Here is a 25,939-nt window from a genome sequence, read left to right as displayed (position 1 = left end):
CGTGGCCAGACGCCACCGCCCGGCTCCGGGCGACCCATGTTTCCTGTCCACCCACCCCACCCCCGAGAGTCTGGTTATCCAGGCCTCTAACTCCCAGACCGCCTTCCCGTCAGCACCCCCTGATCGGGAATCCAAGAGGTACGAGGCCTTTGGCAAAAAGGTCTTCTCGTCCCTTAGCTGTGGACTGCGGTCTTCCAACACCGCATGCCTCTTGGGCCGTTACACCCATTCTATATGGGAAACGGTGGCGGAATTGCTGCCAGAGTGCCCGTTGGAGGTACGGGCCAAACTCGGCCAAGCCCTGGTGGAGGGCCGGGACGCAGCGAAATATTCGATCAGGTGCGGACTGGACACCACTGACTCGCTGGGCAGAGCGATGGCTACGACGGTGGCGATTCGACGCCACGCCTGGCTTAGGTCCGCCAACTTCTCGGCTGATGTCCAGAATACACTCATTGACATGCCGTTCGATGGCCGTCGCCTCTTTGGCGACAAGGCAGACCACGCGCTCGAGCGTTTTAAGGACTCCAGGCCTCTCGGCCCCGCGCCAGCAAGTGGCTGCCTTTCGCTCCTTTCGTGGCCACGGAAGGGGCGTCCCCACGCGTGCCGCCAGCCACTCGCCGCAAACTGTCGTCCAGCGCGGCGGCGGCCGTGGAAACCCACGTGGAGGCGGTCGGGGAGGCAAGCGGAGCCAGTCCACACCTGCCCCCGCAGCATCCGCCTCTAAACCCTCCTAGTCCGTGCTTTTCGGCCCATGTGACGCCAGTGGGAGGCAGGGTTCGCCATCACCACTCTCACTGGCGCACAGTCACTTCGGACAGGTGGGTGCTGCAGATCGTCCGAAGGGGCTACTCCCTCCCCTTCGAGACGACCCCTCAAGCCATGCCACCGCAACACCACCGCGTATCGGGGGATCATTTGCGGCTCCTGCAGGAGGAAGTTTCGGCCCTCTTGGCCAAGGGGGCCATCGAGCGCGTTCCTGGGCCAGAAGTAGGACGTGGTTGCTACTCCCACTACTTCCTGGTACCCAAGAAGGGCAAAGGGGGTCTACGCCCTATCTTGGATCTGAGGAACGTCAACGGCTTCCTCCGGAAGGAGAAGTTCAAAATGCTGACACTGGCTCAGGTCTTGACTGCCCTAGACCCAGGAGACTGGATGGTAGCGTTGGACTTGCAGGATGCGTATTTCCACATCCCCGTCCTGCCGGCCCACCGGCGTTACCTGCGGTTCACGGTAGGCCACGAGCACTTTCAGTTTACCGTGCTCCCCTTCGGCCTTACCAGCGCCCCACGGGTGTTCACGAAGGTGATGGCGGTGGTCGCAGCTCACCTGCGTAGGTTAGGGGTTTCAGTCTTCCCCTACCTAGACGACTGGTTGTTGAAGGCGGGCTCGCCCCAGGCAGTCGTCACCCACCTCCAGACTACGGCGGATCTCCTGCACAGGCTGGGATTTTCCATCAATGTGCCGAAGTCGCACCTGTGCCCCTCTCAGAAGCTCCTTTTCATCGGAGCGGTTCTCGACTCGGCGCAGTTTCGGGTTTACCCGCCCGAACAGCGAGTCCGGGATATTCAGGCCCTGATCCCGGTCTTCGGGCCGTTATCCCGGGTTTCGGTCAGGTTGACGCTGCGGCTTCTTGGGCTGATGGCCTCCTGCATCCTTCTGGTGCATCACGCACGGTGGCGGATGCGGGCTCTGCAGTGGGACCTGAAGTTTCAGTGGGCCCAGCACCGGGGCAACCTTTCCGACCATGTCCTGATCTCGGAGGGCACTGCGAGACAGCTGCAGTGGTGGCTCACGGACCGCGATTGGGTCAACGGCAGATCCCTCTCCCTTCCCCAACTGGAGTACGTAGTTGTGACGGACGCGTCCCTCCAGGGCTGGGGTGGCCACTTGGGAGAGGCGGAGATCAGAGGACTCTGGTCTCCGGCGGAATCCCGGCTCCATATCAATCTGTTGGAGCTGCGGGCGATTCGTCTGGCACTGAAAGCATTCCTCCCGTCTGTCCGAGGGAGCGCAGTGCAGGTGTTCACGGACAACACCACCGCCATGTGGTACTGCAACAAACAGGGCGGTGTGGGGTCGTGGACCCTCTGCCAGGAGGCTCTGCGCCTCTGGCAGTGGCTGGAACATCAGGGCGTGACTCTAGTGGTTCAACACCTGGCAGGTTCTCTGAACGCCAGGGCGGACGAACTCAGCCGTCGGTGCTCGATGGATCACGAATGGCGTCTGAACTCGGACGTGGCGCAAGGCCTCTTTCTGCGTTGGGGAGAGCCTTGGTTAGATCTATTCGCCACCGAAGAGAACGTGCAATGTCATCAGTTCTGCGCGTTGGAATTTCCAAGGCGGCACTCGCTCGGAGACGCTTTTCGTCGCGAGTGGAGCTGCGGTCTGTTGTACGCCTTTCCGCTTATACCTCTTCTGCCCAGAGTGCTGAAGAAGATCAAGCGCGACCGGGCACAAGTCATCCTTGTGGCTCCGGACTGGGCACGAAGGTTCTGGTATCCCGAGCTACTCAGTATGTCAGTCGATCCCCCGGTTCGTCTGCCTCTTCAGGAGGACCTTCTGTCGCAGCAGCAGGGGACGGTCCTCCACCCGAACCTGTCCAGTCTCCACCTCCATGCATGGAGATTGAGCGGCGGCAGTTGAGGCCATTTGACTTGCCTCCTGAAGTTTGCAACATCATTCTGGCAGCCAGGCGTCCCTCCACAAAAACGGTATACGCCTGCAGGTGGAACAGATTTGTGGCATGGTGCACAGCAAAGGCTGTGGATCCTCTCAATGCCCCTCTCTCTGAGATTCTTCTCTTCCTTCTTTCTCTTGCCCAGCAGGGCTCTGCTCTGGGCACTATCAAGGGCTATCTTTCGGCTTTCGGCCTTTCTGAGGCTGCCTGACCAACCTTCTTTGTTCAAGTCCCCTATAGTTAACAGATTTCTGAAAGGCATCACTCATACCTTTCCTCCTGTTCCTTTCGTGATGCCTCAGTGGGACTTGAATCTGGTTCTAACATTTCTGATGTGCGCTCCCTTTGAGCCACTTCATAACTGTCCGCTTCGCCTTCTTTCTTTGAAGACTGCATTCCTGGTAGCCATCACCTCTGCCAGGAGAGTGAGTGAGCTCCAGGCTCTTTCTTGTAAGCCTCCTTTCCTTTCAGTCCATCCGGACAAGGTTGTTTTGAGGACTTGGATCGCACACGCCAGTTCCGGGTGGATGATCAACTCTTTGTTGGGTACGCGGGCGCTAAGAAAGGGAAAGCGGTGCACAGGAGGACCATTTCTAGATGGATTATCATGTGCATCCAGGCGTGTTACTCCTTGGCTAAGAAGGAACCACCTGTTGGGCTGCGGGCTCATTCCACTCGAGCCACGGCCACTACAACTGCCTTGGGCCGAGGTGTGCCCCTGCAGGACATTTGCCAGGCTGCTACGTGGGCTTCGTTGCACACGTTTGCGAGGCACTACTGCCTGGACAGTCAAGTCCGGAGAGATGGCTACTTCGGCCGTTCCGTTCTCCAGGACTTTCTGGTGTGAATATTGGTTCGCAGACCCACCACCACGGGGATGGTATTGCTGGGGTATCTATTCTAAGGTAAGGAATCTATCACTAACGTGTCTCTTTCAGATGCACAAGTTACTACTTGTGTAACGATATATCTGTAAGAGACATTAGTTAGTGATAGATTCCTTACCGACCCACCCATCCTCCCCGTTCTGCGAACCGATATCTAGGGTTAAGGTCATCCCCTTTCAGGGCCCTAGTTTCTTGGCACCAGTGTCGGTTTTTGTCATGGCTCTGCGCTTCTGGCGCGGAAAAGCTGTGGCTAAGAACTGACGTCAGCACGCGGAGGCGGCGTCTAAATACTCCGACGACGTCATCACGGCGCCCACGACGCGGACGACGGAGGCGGAGCCGCAGACGACGCCTACCGACGCGCAAGGGTACTGCTACGCAAAACTTTCCGGATCCAGTCTGACGCCTGGGGATATTCTAAGGTAAGGAATCTATCACTAACTAATGTCTCTTACAGATATATCGTTACACAAGTAGTAACTTGTGCATTTACATGAAAACTGGATTTAAACATTTTTTTGTGCTTCTACGCTGTGCACTGGGGGACATCTCCTACATAGGGGCTGCATCTCTTTTGTTTACAGTCTACGTTTCGTCAGCCCTCCTCCAGCTATTCCACCAGTTCGTTCACCATACCTGTTGTGCGAACTTCAAGCGGAGGCCAATATCCTGTTAAGAAAAAGGGCGATAGAGGGATGTATGACGTTACATCGCAAACTTTTACAACACACACCGTTACAACGCAATTTTTACAACGCAGATTCATTTACAACGAATGCCTTTACAACGCATGCCATTACAACGTAAGTATAGGTAAGTAGATTTTTTTGTTTGGTTTTTTTTTGTTATAAAATAATATAACTCCAGGGGAGTGTAATAGTAGGATACGTGCTGGATAGTGTAGGGTGAAAAATTACTTTAAGTTTATTTTTAAAAGAACTATTATTAAAAAAGAACTATTATTAATAAATAATATTATTAAAAGTTATTTTTTTAATTAATTTAAATTATTTATTTAAAAACGGAACCCTAAAAATACCCCAGTTCCCCAAAACCCTAAAAATACCCCTGTACCCCAAAATCCAAACCCAGCCCTGAACCCTAATACCCCTGTACCCCAAACCCAACCCTGAACCCTAAAAATACCCCTGTACCCCACAACCCAAACCCAGCCCTGAACCCTAAAAATACCCCTGTATCCCAAAACCCAAACCCAGCCCTGAACCCTAAAAATACCCCTGTATCCCAAAACCCAAACCTGAACCCTAAAAATACCCCTGTACCCCATAACCCAAACTATATATATAAAATTACTTTAATTAATTTAATTTATTTTTAACATTTTTGTAATAAAAAAAGGTTAAATAAAATGATATACTTACCTATACTTACGTTGTAATGGCATGCGTTGTAATAGCATCTGATATGTAATGGTGTGCGTTGAAACAGTATGTATTGTAAAAGTTGTGTTGTAACGGTTGCATACCGCGATGGAGCCTTTTCCTCCTTCTCAAAGGGGAAACAGTCTATACTCCAGCTTATTCCTTGTGCGAAAAATGGACAACAACGAGTTTAGGCCCATGGATTTGCAGAGAAAAGTTATGCATGCTGTCCCTTCACCAGATTTACCCTCAGTTGCATCAAGGGGACTGGCTATGCGCCATAGATCTGCAAGATGTGTACTTCCATGTACCCATAGCAAAGAAACATCGGAAACTCCTGCGGTTCCTTGTCGGCACAATTCATTACCAGTATACAGTGCTTCCGTTCGGACTGAAGTCTTCACCCAGGACTTTTTCGAAGTGCTTGGCGGTGGTTGCAGTGCACCTGAAGAACAAGGTGTTCGTCTATCCTTATCTGGACGACTGGTTGATCAAAGCATCCACGTTCCAGGAAGCGCAGCGACCCTGTTCTGTTGAACCAGTTGAAACTCCACATCAACATGTCTGTCTGTCCCGACACCTGTTCAATGTCTGCAGTACCTGGGAGCCTCCATCGAGACACTCAAGGCAAGCATGTGTCCTTCGGAGGACCGACGCTTATCGATCCTTCGGGAGGCTCAGACTCTCATGTCCGTTCCCTCTACGACAGTGAGGACGGTGTCCTCTCTCCTGGGGGTCGATGGCCTCTAGTATCTTTCTCACTCCACATGCACGCCTCCACATGTGGCCGCTGCAGGAATGTCTGGAGGATCAATGAAACCAGAAACGAGGGAGCTGGGAGGACAGGATCAGACTGTCTCAAGGCGCTCTACAATCCCTGAAGTGGTGGTGTTCACCAGTGAATCTCCCCAAAGGGATTCTGTTCCACAAAGAGATACCGACTCAGACCATTGTGACAAATGCATCTCTCCAGGGCTGGGGAGCGCATTCAGACCAACTTCAGATACAAGGCACGTAGTCTCAGAGAGATTCCACGTATCACATCAATTTTCTAGAACTCGGAGCGGTTCATCTGGCACTGAAAACCTTCCAGCCATCCTTTTGGACCAGTTCCCTGCTTGTATAGACTGACCACACAACAACAATGTATTACCTCAACAAGCAGGGGGGCTCAAGATCGCGCACACTGTCTCAGGAAGCGCAAGCGATCTGGAACTGGCTGTTGGCCAGGGGACTGACGATAACGGCGACCCATCTGCCAGGTGTGCAGGCTTGTTCAAGAAAATCACGAATGGGTCTTAAACAATGAGGTATTAAGAGACATCTTCGCAAGATGAGGCACTCCAGAAATCGATCCGTTTGCCACCGCAGAAAACAGCAAATGCTGAGACTTGGTCTCCAGGTTTTACCAACCAGGGACGCTCGGGAATGCACTGTGGATCAACTGGTCGAACAGCTTTCTCTACGCTTTTCCACCCATTCCCCTGATCCCGACAGTGTTGATCAAGCTGTCCCAGTCCCGGGCCAGGATGATCCTCATTGCTCCGTAATGGCCTCAGCAGTGGTGGTTCGCCGACCTTCTACACCGGTCTCTCCTCCTACATCTTGACTTCCATGTCGGCAAGACCTTCTCACGAAGTTCGGAGGGCAGATGGTGCATCCCAACCTCTCGTCGATGAGTTTGGCAGCATGGCTCCTGAGCTAGTGCAGTATGGACATTTAAATCTTTCTCAGAACTGCATGGAGATACTAAGAGGGCAAGAGACCGTCTATGAGGACTTCCTACGCATACAAATGGAAGAGATTCTGCATTTGGTGGTCTTCTAAGGATGCTGATCCTACGTCCTGCAAGGAGGATGTCATCCTTCCATACTTGCTGAATTTGGCTCAATCTGGCCTTAATATCCATTCCATTAAGGTTCAACTCGCAGCTTTAACTGCGTATAGGAAATGCCCTTCACAAACTTCCTTTTTCCAAATCCCTGTCATCAAAGATTTTCTGGAAGGTTTGAAGGTGTTTCCTCCAATTAGGCGTCCTTCTCCTCTGTGGGAGCTTAATGTGGTGCTGTCTAGATTGATTAAGGAGCCTTTTGAGCCTATTCATAAGGCTTCTCTACAGCATTTATCCTGGAAGGCAGCTTTCCTTGTGGCTATAACATCGGCTCGCAGGGTGAGTGAGATCCAGGCTCTGTGTTGCCAAGAGCCTTCTACTGTGTTTCATGCATCTAAGGTTGTCATGAGGACTCACCCAAAGTTTCTCCCTAAGGTGATATCTGATTTCCATGTGAATCAAACGATCACTTTACCAACGTTTTTTCAAAATCCTCTCCAGCAGAGAGGTCCCTTCATATGCTTGACATGAGAAGGGTATTGAGTTCTACTTAGATAAGAACAAGGAGATTCGTAGGTCGGATCAGTTATTTGTTATTTATGGATCGGTCAGGACTGGTCTTGCCACCTCCAAACAGTCCATCTCTAGGTGGATTGTGTCCTGTATCCAACTGTGTTACCAAAAGGCTAACAAGACTTTAAGGGGTAAGCCTAAGGCTCACTCAACCAGGGGCAAAGCGGCTTTGCTGCGTAATGTTCCCATTGCAGACATCTGTAGGGCTGCCACTTGGAAGTCAGTCCATACCTTTGCTAAACACTACTGCCTGGACTCTGATGCCAGGGCAGATGCTCAGGTGGGGCAGGCATAGCTGAGGAATTTATTTGCACAGTAGTGGTTCTTTCCGTTTCTTCCACCGCTGGGTTTGAATTGTTGGGATGGGCTTGCCATTCTATTCACATGATTATGACTATACACAGAGATCCCCTACTACAGAAGGAGTAGTTTATTGCCTGCAAGTCCAGTTCTCTAGTAGGGGTATCTCTGCTATAGTCCTAATCACCCTGCCCTGCTCCCCGGTGGATGAAATGATGATATCCTGAATGCTCCAGGCCCGGCTTTATACACCTTCAAAAAAAAACTGAAAGTAACTAGCCTTTGGCTGTGCATCATGGGATACCGAGTGTCTCTGGAGGGTTCCTTAAAGACACAATAGCACTTTTCCAGACACATAATGGCAGCCTATGGTACTTGTCTGTCCAACCCTTACTCTCTATCATGACAAAGGATTTTTGTGAAGGGGTGTTTCTCTATGTTTGAAACTTAGCCAAATGTGTAAATTTCAATATTATTTGGCTATCCTTTTTCACTTCAGGTTGAAGTGCTGGCCACTGTAGCCTTGTTAATTTCAGGCTGCATTGTTTCTTTGAGTTTCTCTTCAGTAGCTATGCAGGACTGCAGAAGAGGACAACTTAAGAGACTATTTCGATTGCTCGGGGGTCCACGCACATGGGCGGGACTATTCACATGATTATGACTATAACAGAGATACCCCTACTCCAGAACTGGCTTTACAGGTAAGAAACTACTCCATCTCAGTCCCCTCCATCTTGGAGATGACTGGATGACCAGACAAAGCCAATCAGGTAGAGGCTCATGCCCCCCATCACCCACCCCCACTGGAGGGTGGCATAATAGGGGTGTACTTAATCCAAGGAAGGAACTCATTGGTCCCAACCTGCACCCCCCTGCAGCACCCCTAACTGTAGTTTTAGAGACAACCTTGAACCTTGCCTCTTGAGATTAGAGAAGAATAAAGGACAGAACAGCTGTGCTGAAGAAGAGGACACCAACTGTTTTGGCCCCAGCCATACCGGCCTGGCCCAACTTTGACCTGCATCCAGCTAAAGACCGGCGTAGCCAGCAGCCATCCAGAACCTGGAGTACCTGCCAACACTCTGTCTTCTGTGAGCACCGAATTTGCTCAACCGAAGACTCCAACACAGAACCCGAATCCAGGCGTGAATATCCCAGCGGTCCTATTGCTTCCTTGTTTGAAGAAGAAATCTAAAGCCCTGGAGGATAACCCAGCTTGCCTTGTGAGTCAGCCAAAACCAGACTCCGTTATATCACAGGCAGCGTAGAGGAAGTCAAAAAATCCAGCAGCTTCTCTAATAACGCCTCTGGATAAAGAAGGCAGACGCTTGGACAATGCTGACTAAAGATTTTCATCTATGTCCAGCTTGCTCGTCAAAGCGGCTAACGCTTTAGTCATTTTGGGGCTCTACGACCGCCAGATGTGGTGACCTCTCTCCCTACCTAGACCAACTGCCTGAAGACAACAAGGTCGAAGCAAAAAAGATCCTCCAGGGAGGAGAGAGGGCCTCCTCTGTAGTGATTGATTGCGCAATGGATATTGCAACAACTGCGTTCCGTTCCCTGGCTGGAGCAGCGGTCCTTCATCGCCAGGGATGGCTTTGAGCAACCTTGTTTAGTCCAGAGGTTCAGAACGAAATTTTGGACCTTCCATTTGATGGAAAAGCTCTCTTTGGTAAAAACGTAGATGATGCGCTCCAAGACATCAAGAAAGAAACGGACATGGCAAGATCGTTAGGGACGCTTCAATACCGCAAGGTTCCTTTTCAGGGAGCAAGGGGTAGAGATCTTCCCTCATACAGAGGAGGTTACCAGCAATATCGGTACTCCTGGTATACACCTACCTCGCAGTCTTACCGTCCACAATACAACCAGCGGCAGGGTCAGTCCACAACATGTTCAAAATCGGCACCCAGGGGAAGAGCGGGACGTCAGGGGAAGGATTCCTCTAGGCTTGCTGGCTCTGACTACTGTTCCTCCCCCTCATCAAACACCTGTGGGGTAGAGGTCTTCCCTCATACAGAGGAGGTTACCAGCAATATCGGTACTCCTGGTATACACCTGCCTTGCAGTCTTACCGTCAACAATACAACCAGCGGCAGGGTCAGTCCACAACATATTCAAAATCGGCACCCAAGGGAAGAGCGAGACGTCAGGGGAAGGATTCCTCTAGGCGTCAATAGCGGCTGTCTGGCTCTGACTACTGTTCCTCCCTCTCATCAAACACCTGTGGGGTGCAGGATCTCCCTAGACTTCCAAAATTGACAACAAATTACATCGTAGTTGGGTTCTCAATAGAATCCAATTCGGCCACACATTGGAGTTTTTCATACCTTTTTAGAAGTAGATGGGCCATCGACATCAGTTTGTTTTGTCTTTCCAGTGAAGGAAATGCCCCTTGTTTAGGGACGTGTCCAATATGGCTATCAGGAATTTTGCGTTTTTGGACAGGCACAAATTTGGCTTTTCTCTGTTGAAGGTAAGACCCCCGACTCTGGAACAGTGTTGTACAAGCTACCACCGACCTCTCGGTTGCCGCCTTGATAGGAGCCTTTAGCAACCAGTCATCCAGGTAGGGGAAAATCTGGTGCTGCGGTTTTCTTTGGAAAGCCGCTATTGGAGCTAGCATCTTCGTAAAGATCCCTGGTGCCGAACTGAGGCCGAAGGGGTGGACCTTGAATTGAAAGCGGCTCTTGGCTACTGTGAAGCGAAGGAACTTCCGGTGCAATGGATGGATGGGAACATGAAAATATGAATCCTCCAGGTCCAAAGTGCCCATGAAATCTCCTGAATTTAAAAGTTAAAGTATGTCCTGCAAGGAGATCATTCGGAACAACTGTTTGATGAGATAGGTATTGAGCTCTCTCAGATCCAGAATAGGGCGCCACTTTCGACAGTCTTTCGAACTAGACAGAACCAGGAGTAGAAACCCTCTCATGTCATAAGTGCTGCAATATGTGAAGTCATAGGCAGTGCATGTTGTAAATGAATCTAGGACCCTAGTGTAAATTTTCCCGATTCATGCCCTTATATAGGTATACTTTATCATATCCTTATATAGGCATAGAAATCACTACCATATTTGGCCTAAGCCTTGCAGTCCAAATACGGCATGGCTACTTCCACTAAGTTCCGAGAATCAAAACGATTTCTTGGAAAACCCCGCCTTCAACAGCTAGAGACTTCCCCCCTGCTTGAATATTGAGTTTTCCAAGAAATCCTGGAGTTTTCAAAGAATCAAGCCTTTGAGTGACGTTATTAAGTCCAGCAGATCGACTATCTACTTGCCCGACGCCCTGCAGCAGCAAGTGCCAAAGGAAGCCGACACTCCAACTGACGCACAGAGAGACTCTGTCATTTCTCTTGCCAAGAAATCCAGCTCCAGTGTTTCCGGCTTACCCTTGCGGATATCTGGGAAATCGAGTCCTGAGAGATACAAGACCTCCTTCATTCTAAAACCAAAGCTGATTAGACCTCTTAGAGAATTCTTGGAATAGATTCCTGGCAGAGAACTACTAAGCTTCTCCTCAATTACTCCTGCCCTTGTACTACACTTAGGTTAGGTACACCGGGGTAGGCGTATTTTAGAAGCACCAGTTGAGTACTTTTAGTAAATATTTATTACTGTATGTATTTTATACCGTTTATGCACTTTTGTGGCTTAGAAACCATATCATGCTTTAACAGTACTACTTTATAATACTGTTCGTATTATATGCCTTTTACTTTATTACAAGTATTACGATTGTAGCAGTACATTTCTTATGCTTGAGAAAGAAGACTATTCAACAAATACTTTTTATTGAAAATGCCCGTCTCTCTATTTTCTCAGCACCTCTGGTGAAACGAAGCATGCACGGTTGACTGAGTAAAATAGTTATCTATTGTTTCCGCGACTCTAGAGATTAATTTCTTATTCTTGGGAAACTAAGTTGTCATGTTTATGCCGTTGTCAGAAACTAATTCCTTCTTGTTTATTCGAGAAAGTTTCTAGTGACCTCTGAGCTAGCTGGCACTCACAATTAAGTTTAATATAAACGATAAGAGACCTAGACTTTAGTCCTACGTCTAAACTATAGTATATGTTATTCCAATGCGCAGAGCCTATTGGGAATATAGGAACTACACTACAGTCCTAGGCAGTGCATTGCGTGGGCACGAGTTATAGTTAGCTCATCTAACTATAACTGCTGATTTTTCTGTTTTTTTTTTTTGTACGAGTGATTCCTGGGCCTAACTACAACGGCTCTGTAATCTTTGGGTTTTTCAGTGATATTCAAAGGTTGCTTTTATTCCATTTCCTAACTATAACGTTCCTGTAACCTTTTGTTTTTTTCAGTTAAAATAAAATAATGTGTTTTATATTTAAAAGTACTACGTACGTTAATATTACATAATAGATTTAATGTGTCCTGACTTTGATGAGGATTAGCCTGGAAGAGAGCTAGGATTACAGGTAAGCAATGTATCCCTCTTATACACCAACTTCTCTATCACACACACCATCTAAAATATCTCCAGTAGACTATATTCTTACTTTTAGGATGCTTTGATAAAAGGTGCAACCAAACTGAACATCAACATAGACACTCTCCAACCAACAGTTTTAGTCATTCTTGAAACTCTACAGCCAAGGACAACCCAGAAATCTCGAACACCATTACTAGGACTTCTAGACATTGTAGAATACAAATTTCTCAACCTGGCTACTGTTAAAGCTGCTACACTTAGACTGCTTAAGAAACATAAGCCACCGCAACAGGATCCTGATTTTCTTAAAATGATCCAGACCAGATTCAATCCGAGTTACGTCGGTTAGGTGAAATCATGCTTCTAGAGCAGAATTCAAAGCTCCACAGGACAAGGAGAGCAGACAAACGGACCCTATAGAGAAAGTTCTGCAGTACAGTCTCCACCCATTTAAATAATGCAAATGCAGCGGCTCTTATGGAAAGAAATCACAGAGATATGGGATGCCATGAAGCCTTATGTATCTGGTCTCCAGCACTCCGAAAACAAGATTTTGTGGGAATGTTTATGGAAGGCTCATTAATTTCGAATCAATCAATTAGTGCTGCAGTTGATTCAGTCGAACTATCAGCAACTTGATTCTGTTAACCAGAAGCCCAGTTAAAAATTGCAAATTTCGCCTTAGCAGGTGCATCACTATTCAAACATACTGAAGAAGAGAAGCTGAAACACTTAAAGCTGTTGGTCTAGAAGAGCAGAAAAGATTTTTGCGGCAACAATATAAACCCAAGGACAATTGATAGTACTATCACAGGGTTCAAACCCCTAGTTGGCCATCGCAGCCTCAGCACCACAGAAACAAACACAATATCGGAAGCAGTATCAAAAAGATCCCCTCCAACAAAATCTTCCAATTCCAAGAGAAGAAACTCCTCTAACAATTAAAATCAGACAACCCCTCCACAGTTTCGCAGTTTTGTGGGGGAGAGTCGTGACAATTTTTCTGGAAGAGTGGAAAACATAACCACAGACAGATGGATATTGAACATCTTACGAAACAGATATTTAATCTGCTTCAGACAGAATCAGATTACCTTTCTGCTAAGCCCACCACAGTAGCGTAAAAAACTCTATTCTTAGATATTAAGAATTCTCAGTTTTTATTTAGACAAATCAAAGGATGTAAGAAAATCCCACCAAGTCTTTGTAAGCTGCAGCTCTTTATGGCAAGGTTTAGCTGCTTCAAAGCAAACCATCACAAGATGGATAGTTTCATGTAAATCTTCACACTACCAAATTGCCAACCAACCTCTCCATAGTATACCTAGGGCTCACTCAAAATGAGGGAAAGCAACAACCACAGTGTGGTTTGGGCATGTCCCGATTCAAGATATTTGTAAAGCAGCCACTTGGAGGTCAATACATACCATCACACAACACTATTGTCTAGATAGACACTCAAGCTGAAGGAGGTTTGGTCATGAAGACTTAGGAACCTGTTTACATGATTGAATGTTTTTTTTTTTTGGAATAGACCATATTTTCACATTGTGTTCTACATTGCAATATGGTATCCTGTTCTTCTTATAACATATGACCAACAGCCGCAGAATTGATTTATGTACAGCTTGCTGCTCTAGTCAATATTCATGACTATCAGTGAAGATCTAACGATGCAGAAGGAAAAGATACATACTTGTAGCCCTAGTTCTGCATCGTAGGTGCCTTCATTGAAGTCCTAAACGGCCCACCCTCTTCCCCTGCTGTCTATACATACGAGTTAAAGTACAAGCAAAAAAATAACTGACTCACAGGCAAGCTGCCACTAGATGACATTGGTGGTAGGGATACCTTTCAGGTCCTTAAAAGAGCAGGCTCCTATTTTTCTCTGCTTTCAGTGTAAGCTTGTCAGGCTGCATCTTCTCTTCATGCTCTGTATATTAAAGGTAGCTTTTTTCCATGACAAAACATTTAAAAAGCCACTCAGTGAGTTCAACTAATTATCAAGCATTCAGAAAGAAAAGGACATCCCAGACTGACTACACTCAGAATCCATTGGAAATTAACTTGAATGAGCAACATTCTTCAATGATAATTTCTTCAATGATTATATATATTTATGACTTGAGTGAAGATACCTACAATGTAGAACTAGGACTACAGGTATGTAACATTTCCTTATGTAGTACTATCCAAATTGCATTCCAATTTCAGTTTTCAGTTTTAAAAAAACAACCTGAGTTGGGCCATCCAAAACCGAAGACATAATCATGCTGAAAGGGTTTTTCCAATTGCTTTTCTTGCAGAATTAATACATTACCATAAAATATGGAGGTTGTCCATTTTTGTCTACATTTTTGTACTTGTCGTCCCAGATAGAACAATAAACATTTATTTTCTACATTGAAACTGAATGAACTGCTAATGCGCCCACTAGCAGAATCATTTAAAGAGGTAAATGTTTTGCTTCCACCATTTTAAATGGAATGCTTCTCTCTTTGTGTAGCTTGGAGTGATGACGTACTCTGATACATCAAAATTAAGCCCAGAAACTCAAGCTGCCATTGAACAAGAAGTAAGGGGCCTTTTAAAGGTAAGTGAGCACATGAGGCATTTTTGATTGGATTATTGTTATGTTCAAAACTTAGCTGCACCTGCATTTGCAATAATGATTGAAATAATATAGCTAGACTGGCACTATTTAAAAGACAAATTCTGCTTGTTTCAATATGTCCTCACATCCTGAAGTTGGGGCCCGAAATGGTGGTAAACCCCTTCATGCTTAAGTGTTAATAAATAAATTGATACATTGATACTTGTATAGCGCACTACTCACCCGCAAGGGTCTCAAGGCGCTTGTACGAATACCGCTGTGGAACCGATCCTGGCTTTCCCTGTGAGGCGTCCACTCCTGGGCACCCCCAAGGTGGAGGCCAGGCATCCTTAGCGTTGTGGGGGCCGTTGTGGAAATTAAGCAAGCTATTGCAGAGTGGGACTCCATGATTGGAATAGGCACCGAGGTGAGAATTATCAGGTCCGTGGAATTTTGAGCCCAAGACCCGCCGAGGCGGGGAATTGAACCCTGGTCCCGGGGTAGACCTCTGCATCAGGGTCTGCCGCTCTAACCATTGAGCCACACTTCTCCTTATTGTTTGCTATGTCTCTAGTAAAGTGCCATTCCATTGCTGACCATTACTTCCTCTGAAACTGTCAGGATGTTCCATAGGATTTTATATAGGCAAATATTTTTGCACAAGCATTTTCTGCATTATTTACCATTACACTGTCATTTTAAACCATGTGTATGGTGAATTGTAGGAAGCAATTGGTCAGACCCCTCCCTCACCTCATACCATGTTTGTTACCCAGTATATATTTCATGATTAGTGCCCCCCCCCCTCCTCTCCTGCCCCCAATTCGTTATTTGTGTGGCCTAGGCTTGATTCTTTTTTTTCCTTATGTTAGTTGAGAATGCTCTGATATTGTTAGATATCCGTTGGCACTGGGAATTCAGGCACGGCATGAACTCAGAAAGTGGATGACTATCAACTGCCTAATAATAAACCCCTCTAGATCCGAGCTCCTGATCATTTACAATTCTCTGGATGCCAAATTCTATCTTACCTCTATGGATGATTATCTTTTGCTTACTGAGAAGATCTGCAGTGTAAGCGAAGATCTTCACATGTCCAGTGTTGAGCAGTTTTGCTCAACTGTGCTCCCTTTGGCTTTATTCTTTTCAGTGTACACAACTGAAATGCAATTTTCCTGAGTCTCACTGTGTAAAATCTACACAAACTTCAGTACATATCAAATAACACAGCTAAGTCAATATTTTATATTATTAAATTCAAATCTATCTCTGGTAAGCTTAAACACGTATTGACTACCTGTCAAGAAGAGAGCTGCATTTGAAGCTTTTTGTATTTTGCTGAGAATTTTACATTTAAGTATTTTGTTTAGATTCTTAAACCTCTATATCCCACCCGCCTCCCCCACACCCACCGACCCAAACTAATGTTCTTGCCATAAGTTCTTACTAGATACTTCCTTAATCACACACTTGGATCTGCAGCAGCTTAACTAATCACCATGCCCAACTTCAAACTCCTCAGTTCCTTTACTGTCTTTTGTGCTATGCTATGGAATAGCCTTCCATAAGGAGGTGCATCTTCTTCGAAATAACTTTAGAAAAATACTGATAACCTGGCGATTTGCCCATGAAGTCTTAGACCGTCTAATGTCTCTCAATTGTGTGATCTAATCCTTGGTGTCAAGAGATCTCTGTTGAGGAGTAGGATTATGCTGTAAAAATATCTGATATTAGAGTAATACAAGCAAAGAAATTTGGCTTTAGAAGATGTAGATACACATGCTTTGCCTACTTCTGCCATCTAGTGTTGGGTCTGGATGTTTGCAAGTTGTTTTTCTTCGAAGTATTTTCCTGTCACCAGGTGATAATGCACATGGGCATCAACTCCATAGTTAGATTGTTTTCTTTCTGCCATCTGGTTCGGACGTGGTTTACGAGGCTCCGGTTTGAAACTGTTCTTCAGGATCTCCTAGGTGCGCAACCCACTGTACCCTCGTCGGTACTGTGTCGTACGCGTTCCATCATTAGTTGTGTGTCGAAAAGTAGGAAAACTTCCTATCTTCGATCAAGAAGACATTGATGGACTTCGGGCTTAGCCATATCGGTTGGCTTCCACTCCGTTATAATAGTCTTATGTTCATGGACTGGACTCCGTTTCAATTATGTCCTCGGTGCCACTCCAAGTATCCGCACACCGACCTGCATAAAGTCTGCAACTTGTGCCTCTCACCGGAGCACAAGGAAGTAGATTGAGAAACTTGTTGATTGTTCCGATCGAAAAAGACTTTGCAGGGCCGTCGGGCTCGATGAAGGGACATGCAGCGGCAGAACATCGCACACACACCAGAGAAGATACCGAGCAGGTGGAAATGGAAACGTCGGCAGCAGAAGAGGAGGATGCCTTCTGTATCAAGCAATCCTGACTCGGCACTGGAGATTCACCCAGAGTCCGAAGAACTTCCAGCTGGACAGGGTGCTGTGAGTAACCAAGCCCATTTGCCCACCAAACTTGTTTCCACCATACAGAAGGCTTCTATGCCACCAATGCCTTCTGGCCATGGTCGGCACCGAGAGGCTGCTTCTAATGCCCCGCCTTCGGGCTCAGCACCGAAACAACGCAGCAAGCCTTCCGGCTTGGGCTGGAGTCGAGAAAGAAACCATCAACTCCAAAGGATGAAAAAGACAGGTCCAGCTCAGCGCCAAAAATGTTGGCACCTAAAAGAAAAGATGCCCTGCAAAAACTTCCAGAACCTATCCTGTAAATTATGAAGGAGAAATTGTACACTAAACAAAGGAAAATGTACATTAATCCAGACAGTAGACCTATTTTGGCCAAGGATGTAACACCTTCCAAAATAAAGATTAGTCCAGAAGATACAAGCTACAAAATTCCTCTAAAGAAGAAAAAGGACATGGCTACAAGTCCTCTCTACCCTAAACCTAACCCTCAATCCCCTCCACCATCTTCACCACTACCAGGCTCAGACCCTTTAGACATCACACCACAGGGTTCTCCACACACACAACCTGATATAGGGGATGAGGATGACAGTAGTCCACCACCAGTAGATCCATTGAATTACTATAATATTGATCCACCAATGGATAATGATCCTGATTTATACCCTGTAGAACCATCACCTCCTGATGACAACACAACATACCAGGGGTTAATTTCAAGTGCAGCGTCATACCATGGAGTTACACTACACAAGGAATTTTTAGAAGAGGATTTTTCATTTGAACCACTAGGTTCTACACATAGAACAAGTCAAAGTTTACCCATGTTAAAAGGCATGATGCAACATGCCCATTACATTTTTAAAGACCCTGTACGTGCCCGTATATGGACACCTAGGGTTGTAAAAAAAAATACAAACCTACACCATCCGACCCAATTTTTATTAAGGTGCAGTTGCCGTTAGATTCCTTCGTAGTATCCAATGCTTGAAAAAGAGAAACATTCACAAACTACAGCAGATGCACCTCTTTAAGACAAGGAATCGAAGTTGACAGATGCATCAGGCAAAAGAGTAACTGCACAATCCGCTAAGTACAGGCGCATTGCCAACACACAAGGCCTATTGGTGAGATAAGATAGAGCCCACTGGGATGTAATGGAGGAGCTATTTCGACACCTCCGAGAGGAGCATAAGAAAAGAGGACAGGAATTAGTGCAGGAGAAAAAATGAATATCCAAATCATCCATTAGATGTTGTGAGAAACTTTCCTCTTTCTGCATGGTTGCCCCCACTTTTTGCTGAACTGCTGATGTACTTTGACAGAATGTGCCTGGGCTCCTGCCAAACAGGTACCCAGGACCTATGTTCTTTCCCTAGGACTGCATTGAAGACCAAACCCAATTGGCACTCTCAGGCCACAGGTCATCCCCTGGTAAATAGTACCACAGGTACCCAGGGCACTGTGGCCAGGGAAGGCCTCTAAGAGTTGCAGCACTTATTGTGCCACCCCTAGAGGCCCTGTACCTTTACACTTACACACTGCCTCTGCAGGCTGTGTGTTTTGGTGCAGAACAAAGTAAAGAGTCGACTTGGCACACATCCCTATGTGCCATGCCTGCAACCAACTGCCCTGGCATAGATCATCAACCACTCTAGCTGGGTGCATTATACCAGTGGTGAGGGTACAGGTGCATGAGCCTTGTATCCTACAGTGTCTTAGCCTATTATTAGACATTGTAAGCACAGTAATGCCCTTAAGAGTATATGGTGCTGGGAGTGTTTTTTATTACGAACTCCACAGTACTATAATCGCTTTACTGAAAACTGAGAAGTTTGGTATCAAACTTCCCAGCACATTAAACCAACACTGATGCCAGTGTGGGATTTAATGACAACTTTGCACTAGAGTCCAGGCTGAGTGGCTGCTCACCAGCTGCCACCACCAGACATGTTTCTGGACCCCTGGGTCAAGAGCCTGCTGCTCTATGGGGTCTGAAACAATGCACATCCTGGGACGAGCTGCCAAGCCTCCTCCCTCTGGATGGGCAGGGTCCAAGATGGGGAAGCTTCAAAGGTGTGCTGCCTTTGTGAGCTTCCCCAGGCCTGTTGCTGCTTTCAGGAACGGGCCCCCACTGGTTCTGACCACACTTTGGGCAGGAAAATCGTCAGGAAAACTAAGTGAGAAAGAGAGGTGTGCCGACCTTTGAAAACCCCACCCCTCAGGTGGGAGGGGAGCGAGGTGAAGCACAACTCTCGGTCCCCGCCATCTTGCAGATGGGGGGACCCAGCCAATCAGGGTGACGCATATACCCCCTCCCACTGGAGTGTGGCATAATAGGAGGTGTACCCACCCCAAGTAAGGGACCCATTAGGTCCACCCTTTACTTATCTGTAACGCCCCTAAATCTAGTATTTAGGGGCACCCCCGGACCTAGCCTCCTCAGACCAGAAACGACTACAAGAAGATGGACCACACAGCTGTGCCAAAGCTAAGTAGAGGACGACCCCTACTGACATGGCCCCAGCCCTACCGGCTTGTCCTCACCACGAACCTGCAGAAACGAAATTCTAGTGTGTCCTGGAGCAAGCAACCTCAAGAACCCAGAGCACCTGTCCTGCTATCCAAAGAAAAGACTTTGTCTCCTGTGAACACCGAATTTGTTCATCCACAGACCCCAGCTCCGGCAAAATCCGCAAGTCTGCACACGACGCACACAGCCCAAGTCTGAGTGGCCCAACTCCACGAGATGACTCCTCAGCAATCCTGACCCGAGATCCAGTGATCCCTGATCTGCCTCCAGCCGACACTTGCAGCCTCAATCCGGTGGGTCCCCCCAACCATGACCATGAGCTGGTAAGAAGATCCAACCCTAAAAGACACCCCTGCACCCGACAGCCCACGGCCTTGGGTGGCCCAACCGACTGTGTTCAGCCAACCCCTGGCATCCCAATTTACCTCCCAAGTGGTGGTCGCTCCCAGAAGACCTTCGTCCCCAAGCCTGCAGTGTGTTTGCAAACTGGAGAATCCCCATTGAAAGTAACAGGGCACCCGACGCCAAAACAGCACTCTGCACCCGGCCACCCTAGTGCCGCTGTGGGTGTACCTTTGGTGTTAACTTGAAACCCCCATTTGCCCTGAGCTAAAGTCCAGGAGCTTTGCTCCCACAACCTTGTGGCCTGCCTGTGAGCAGCCACCAACATGAGGCCCCCTAACCCCCATTGGATAACATTGGGCCTCAGCACTCTGCAACCGGCTGCCCTAGCGCCTCTGAGGGTGCTCTGAGAGTGCATCCTCGACCCTGGGAGACCCCTCAGTCTAACCTCCGAAAACCAATTCCGACAATAAAGTACTTAGCTGTTAACGAATAACTCTATTTTCTCCTATAGGATAACATTGACTGTGTTCTATGAAAAAGTTTCCAAGTGTGGAGGTGGAAAATCTATACAACTGTGTACAAATAACCAAAACGCATTTACTTAACTTTATACATGAAATGTCCCAGGACAGTTTCCAGGTATACTACACTGTGTAAGAAAAGTAATCTGCAAAGTAATATGCATGACCTACTATTGAAAAGTCATTCCAGTAATTCTACTGTAATCAAACCAAAGTATATATACATCTGCAATTCAAACTGTATTGTTACTGCAAAGTATAAACCACATACCTGTACCAGGCTTGCTTGGTTCTAAGAAATAAATATAACTAAATAATATTTTTATGCAAAGCAAATTGGTCTGAGTTCAGTCTTTGAGTGTATGCCATCATTTGCTGATTGAGCGTGTGCAACAAATGCTTAACACAACCCTCTGATAAAGCCTTACTGCTTGCCCACTCTACCACTAATAGAGAGTAAGGTGCGATCTACTGTTACCTTTGCCTACCTTTGGGGTTCAATTGGACTATGTGCACACTATACCTCATTTTTGTATAGTATATGCAGAGCCCGCTTCCTACAGATATGCACTGGACGCTGCTGATACTGCAGCAAGGGGAATTAACACCAGCATTCTCCTTAGAAGACAAGCTTGGCTCAGAATCTCTGAGTATAAACTAGAGGTTCAACAATCTATTCTCAGTGCTCCCTTTGACAAACAACACCTTTTTGGACCTCAAGTGAATGAGTCACTTGAGAAAATAAAAAAAAATACAGGTGGCAAAATCTAAAGGAGCACTTCAGTCCCCATCCAATGGAAGTTATTTTAGCCGCTCATTTTTTAGAGGAGGATCCCAAAGTAATCCTTCAGATCAAATGTATCCTCATATAAATCAAACACACAACCTTCTCCGGCTAGGGTTTTCTATAAAGGTGGTTACAAAGGAAACCACTTCAAAGGCAGAGGCTAAGCACACCAACACTTACCCCTCCATCTGCCAATAAACAGTGACTTCCCTGTAATTCCCCCAACTACCTTACACCTGTTGGGGGAAGACTACAACAATTTATTCCCGTTTGGCAAACAATAACAGATAAATGGGTATTAGACATTATCCAACAAGGTTATTGCCTAGAACTCACCGGCAATCCACCAAATATTCCACCTCGCAATCACAGGCTTTCATTGCAACACCAACAGCTCCTCAAACAAGAAGTAAAAGCTCTTCTAACAAAAGGAGCTATAGAACCAGTTCCAATACAACACTAAGGATTAGGAGTTTACTCACTTTACTTCCTAATACCCAAAAAAGAGAGTTCTCTAGGACCAATATTAGATATCAGACTGCTAAACTTATACATAATATCAAATCTGAAAGAAACCGTTAGTTCTAGATTCCTTACCTTAGAATTACCCCCAGGCATCAGACTGGAACCGGAAAGTTTTTAGTCCGCAGTACCCCTGCGCGTCGAAAGGTGGCGTCGGTCGGTTCTGCGTTCACCTTTGGTGTCGTGGTCGCCTGGATGACGTTGAAGTAGCTACTTCGATGCCGCCCTTGCGTGCTGACGTCAGTTCTATGTTTTTCCGCACCAGCCAGCGCAGATCCGGAGAGAGCACTACCTCCAGTCACTTTTTGAATGACTTTTGTCGACATTGTTTTTGAGTCTTCGACTCCTGATGCACGTCAGGGATGTCCGGTTTCAAGGCTTGCAGCTACTGTAGCTGGCTGTCAGTGTCGGATCCTCACCGCATGGGCTTGTTTTGCCTGGTCTCTATCGAGTATTTTAAACTTAATTGTGTGTGCCAGCTAACTCAGAGGTCACTAGAAACTTTCTCGAATAAACAAGAAGGGATTAGTCTCTTACAACCGCATAAACAGGACAACCTTGTTTCCCTTAGAGTCGGAACAATATCTTTCTACAGAGTTGCATAAAAATAGAGAGAAATGAGTTTCAATAAAAAGGGTTTATTGAACAGTCTTCTTTCTCATGCAAGAGAGGTGAACTGCTACAATCGTTAGACAGAATGCGAAGTATAATGTGTACAGCGTAAACAGTAATATAAAATAATACTGTAATAGCATTGTCTGTTCCTATGACATATATAAAAATACATACATAACACAGGCTAAAATACTCATCTGGTGCTTCTAAAATATGCCTACCCCAGTGTACCTAACCTAGGTCTTGTACGTGGGAAGAAGTGGGTGCTGTCTTTAGTTATAGTTTTAGTTTTACCAAGAATTGCCAAAGGTTTCTCTAGGTTCTAATCGGCTCCATACCTTAAAATGAGAGAGGTTGGTATCTCTTTCCCTGGACTCGATTTCCCAACACCCCGCAAGGGGAGTCAAACACTGGAGCTGGATCCTCGGCAGGAGAATGACACCTTCTAGTCAGTGCGTCAGCTGGAGAGTTGGCTTCCTTCGGAACTTGCTGTGGCGAGCTGCATCGTGCAAGTAGGTAGTTGAATTGCACCGAACCACACCATGCTTTGCCATAGCAAGTGAAGGTATATTTATCACTTGAAGGTGTTTAGGAATGCCAGTATTGGCGTAGAAGTCTGTCATATAAACGTCATGAATGAACCCCTAAGGAATAAATGTTCATGCAAACTAAATGAGTTCTTGGAGAAATCAATATCCAGCCAAGGGGAAGTCCCTAACGGCTTAAGAGTCTGGTTTTCCAAGAACTCGTTGTGACGTAGATGAACAGATGGAAGTAGCCATGCCTGTATTTGGGAGGCATGGACTATGCCTAAATAAGGACTGGATTTCTATGCCTATATTAAGGCAATGTGAATTGTACCAATATAAGGGCATGAATCGGGAAATACATTCGGAATCTAAATCGATACACAACACTGGAGTGCGACCACCATCCCAAGTCGTGCTGCGACTGCCAGACCATGAATGCGAAGTCTTTGTGGGAGCAGTCCTGAAAGAAGCATCATCGCTCTTCGACTTCTCCTCGTTGGTCGGCCGATGCGACGAGGCATAAGGGTAGTGCCCCTTCCGCGTGCGGAGCCCGAATGGTCGACTCAGAGTTTTCCTCCCTTCCCAGGACCTAGGGCGACCCATGCCCAGCTTCGCACCTTTTACGAAGCGATACATGCCATATTTGGGCAGCCCGACTCTGCCGGTGCGCCTTCGGGACTGTGGACTCAGCTGGGGGCGCTGGGCCTTCGGCAGCTCCAGCCCCAGCACTACAGTGTCCCCTTGGATCCAGGCCTGGACCTGGGTCGGCATCAGTCAACCTGATTATACCTCCCCCGGCGCCAATTTCACCTGCACCATGTCTGCAGCAGACTCCACTTGTGTCCCCAGCCGGCGTCAACCCATGCCTCCTTTCTGGACTGCACACTGAGCCTGACCGGCATCGACCGACCTGGCGACAAAGGGTACCTTTGTTCTCTTGTTCTACCCTGATGCTCCAATCAGGCCAGATTGGCAACCAGACAAGGGTGAGGAGGACTGGGAGGGGTCTAGAGACCCTCAAGCAGACCAGTTAGAGTATCACCCAGACTGGAGAGAGAAACTGGGGGACGCCAGTGGTCTGGATACTTCCCCAGAATGTAGCATGTTGTCTCCTCCTACCGTGGCTATGGAGGAGGGAGCTTCTTACGCAGATTCCGAATTAATTTCCCGAATCATGCCCTTATGTTGCGTAGGGCGGTCGAGGCTCTCAACCTCTAGCTACCAATGGAGGCAGTCAGGACTAACCTCCTACAGAGGTGCTTCAGCCGGCAGAGGGTTCTTCGAAGCCCCTGCTACCGTTCAATGAAGCCCTAACCGACATCCTTTTGGGCACCCAGTCCAGGCCAAACATTGGATAGGATGATTGCCAACGCCACCGCCTGAGAGCTTGGTGGTCCAAGCCTCCACATCCAAAGCTGGGTTCCCTAACGCCCCACCAGCTTGGGACTGCGGTCGGTAAACACGGCATGTCTGTTGGGTTGTTATACCCACTCTCTGTGGCATACGATGGCGCAGACGCCGCCCAGTGCCCGGAGGAGGCCCGGGTCGTACTCTCCCATGCTGTTGCCGAGTGGAGAGGTGCAGCAAAGTTTATGATATGCTGTGGACTGGACACCGCCGACTCTCTAAGTAGCACGATTTCAACATCGTTAGCCCTTTGATGCTATGCCTGGCTGAGATTGACTGGCTTTTCTGGTGTTGTCCAAGCTACCTTTATGGACATGCCCTTTGATGGCCGGTGCCTGTTCGACATTAAAGCAGACAGCACACTAGAGCGCTTCAAGGACTCGCAGGCTACGGCCAAGTCCTTGGACCTCTCCACCACACGCAGTCTACTTTTTGCCCCTTTCGTTGCTAGGGAAGGGGTGCCCCACTACGTCCAACCCAGGGTCACAGGCCGGCGCAAGCTGTTCAGCCCCTGCATGGCCAGGGATGGGAGAACCACTGTTGTGGGCCTGGGGGTCAGCGAGCGGGCCAGTTCACCACCGCCCTCTCTGCATTAGCCTCCAAAGCCTCCTAGTCCGACCTTCCAGGGCCACCAATCGCCAGTGGGCGTCAGGATTCACAATCACCTCCCCCACTGGTGCATCATCACATCAGTCAGGAGGGATTTGCAAATATTCCGTAGGGGCTACTCCCTCTCCTTCGAGACTATCCCCCCAGCCATACCACCTCAGTACCATCGCATGTCGGAGGATCATTTGGCCCTTCTTCAACAGGACGTTAAGGCTCTCTTGGCCAAGGGAGCCATCAAGCGAGTTCCTGCTCCAGAAGTAGGTCGCGGTTGCTACTCCCACTTCTTTCTGGTGCCCAAGAAGGACAAAGGCCTGCGTCCTATCTTGGATCTCAGGAACGTCAACCGCTTTCTCCGGAAGAAGTTCAAAATGTTGACGCTACCTCAGGTCCTGTCTGCCCTCGACCCGCAAGACTGGATGGTAGCGTTGGACTTGCAGGATGCTTATTTTCTCATCCCCGTCCATGACACCTGCAGCCTCAATCCAGAGGACCCCCCCTCCCCCACTGCGACCAGAGCGGGTAAGAAAATCTGATGTCCCAAGGCACCCCTGCACTCGACGCCCAGCAGCCTTGTGTGCCCAAACCAACATTGCCTAATCAACCCAAGACATCCCAACTTACCCCTCAAATTGGTGGTCTCACCCAGAAGATCCTCTTCCCCGAGCCTGCAGTGTTTCTTTGTCCTGGAAGATCTCCATTGGACACAACAGTGTACCCGCCCTAGTGCCACTGAGGGTGCACCTTTGGTTCTATTTTGGTTCCCAACTTGCCCTGAGCTAAACCGTAGGAGCTTTGCTCCCACAACCTCGTGGCCTGCTTGCCAGCTGCCATTAACCGGAGACCCCCTATCCTCCGTAGGATAAAATTGGGCATCAACACTCTGCACCCGGCCGC

The 25,939-nt window shown here is 47.6% G+C and overlaps 1 protein-coding gene across 1 annotated transcript in view; it reads left to right on the top strand.

Moving 5' to 3' along the window:
• The window catches only part of YME1L1 (YME1 like 1 ATPase), a 465,708-nt gene that overhangs the window by 373,471 nt on the left and 66,298 nt on the right, over window positions 1–25,939 (top strand). Inside the window, exon 18 of the mRNA XM_086941610.1 lies at window positions 14,630–14,716. Coding sequence (XP_086797736.1) covers window positions 14,630–14,716 — 87 coding nt within the window. The remainder of the gene's footprint in view (window positions 1–14,629; window positions 14,717–25,939) is intronic.

The sequence above is a fragment of the Lissotriton vulgaris genome, chromosome 10, assembly GCF_964263255.1.
Source record: "Lissotriton vulgaris chromosome 10, aLisVul1.2, whole genome shotgun sequence".
NCBI classification, from domain to species: Eukaryota; Metazoa; Chordata; class Amphibia; order Caudata; family Salamandridae; genus Lissotriton; species Lissotriton vulgaris.
This window is presented reverse-complemented; position numbering and strand designations above follow the sequence as displayed.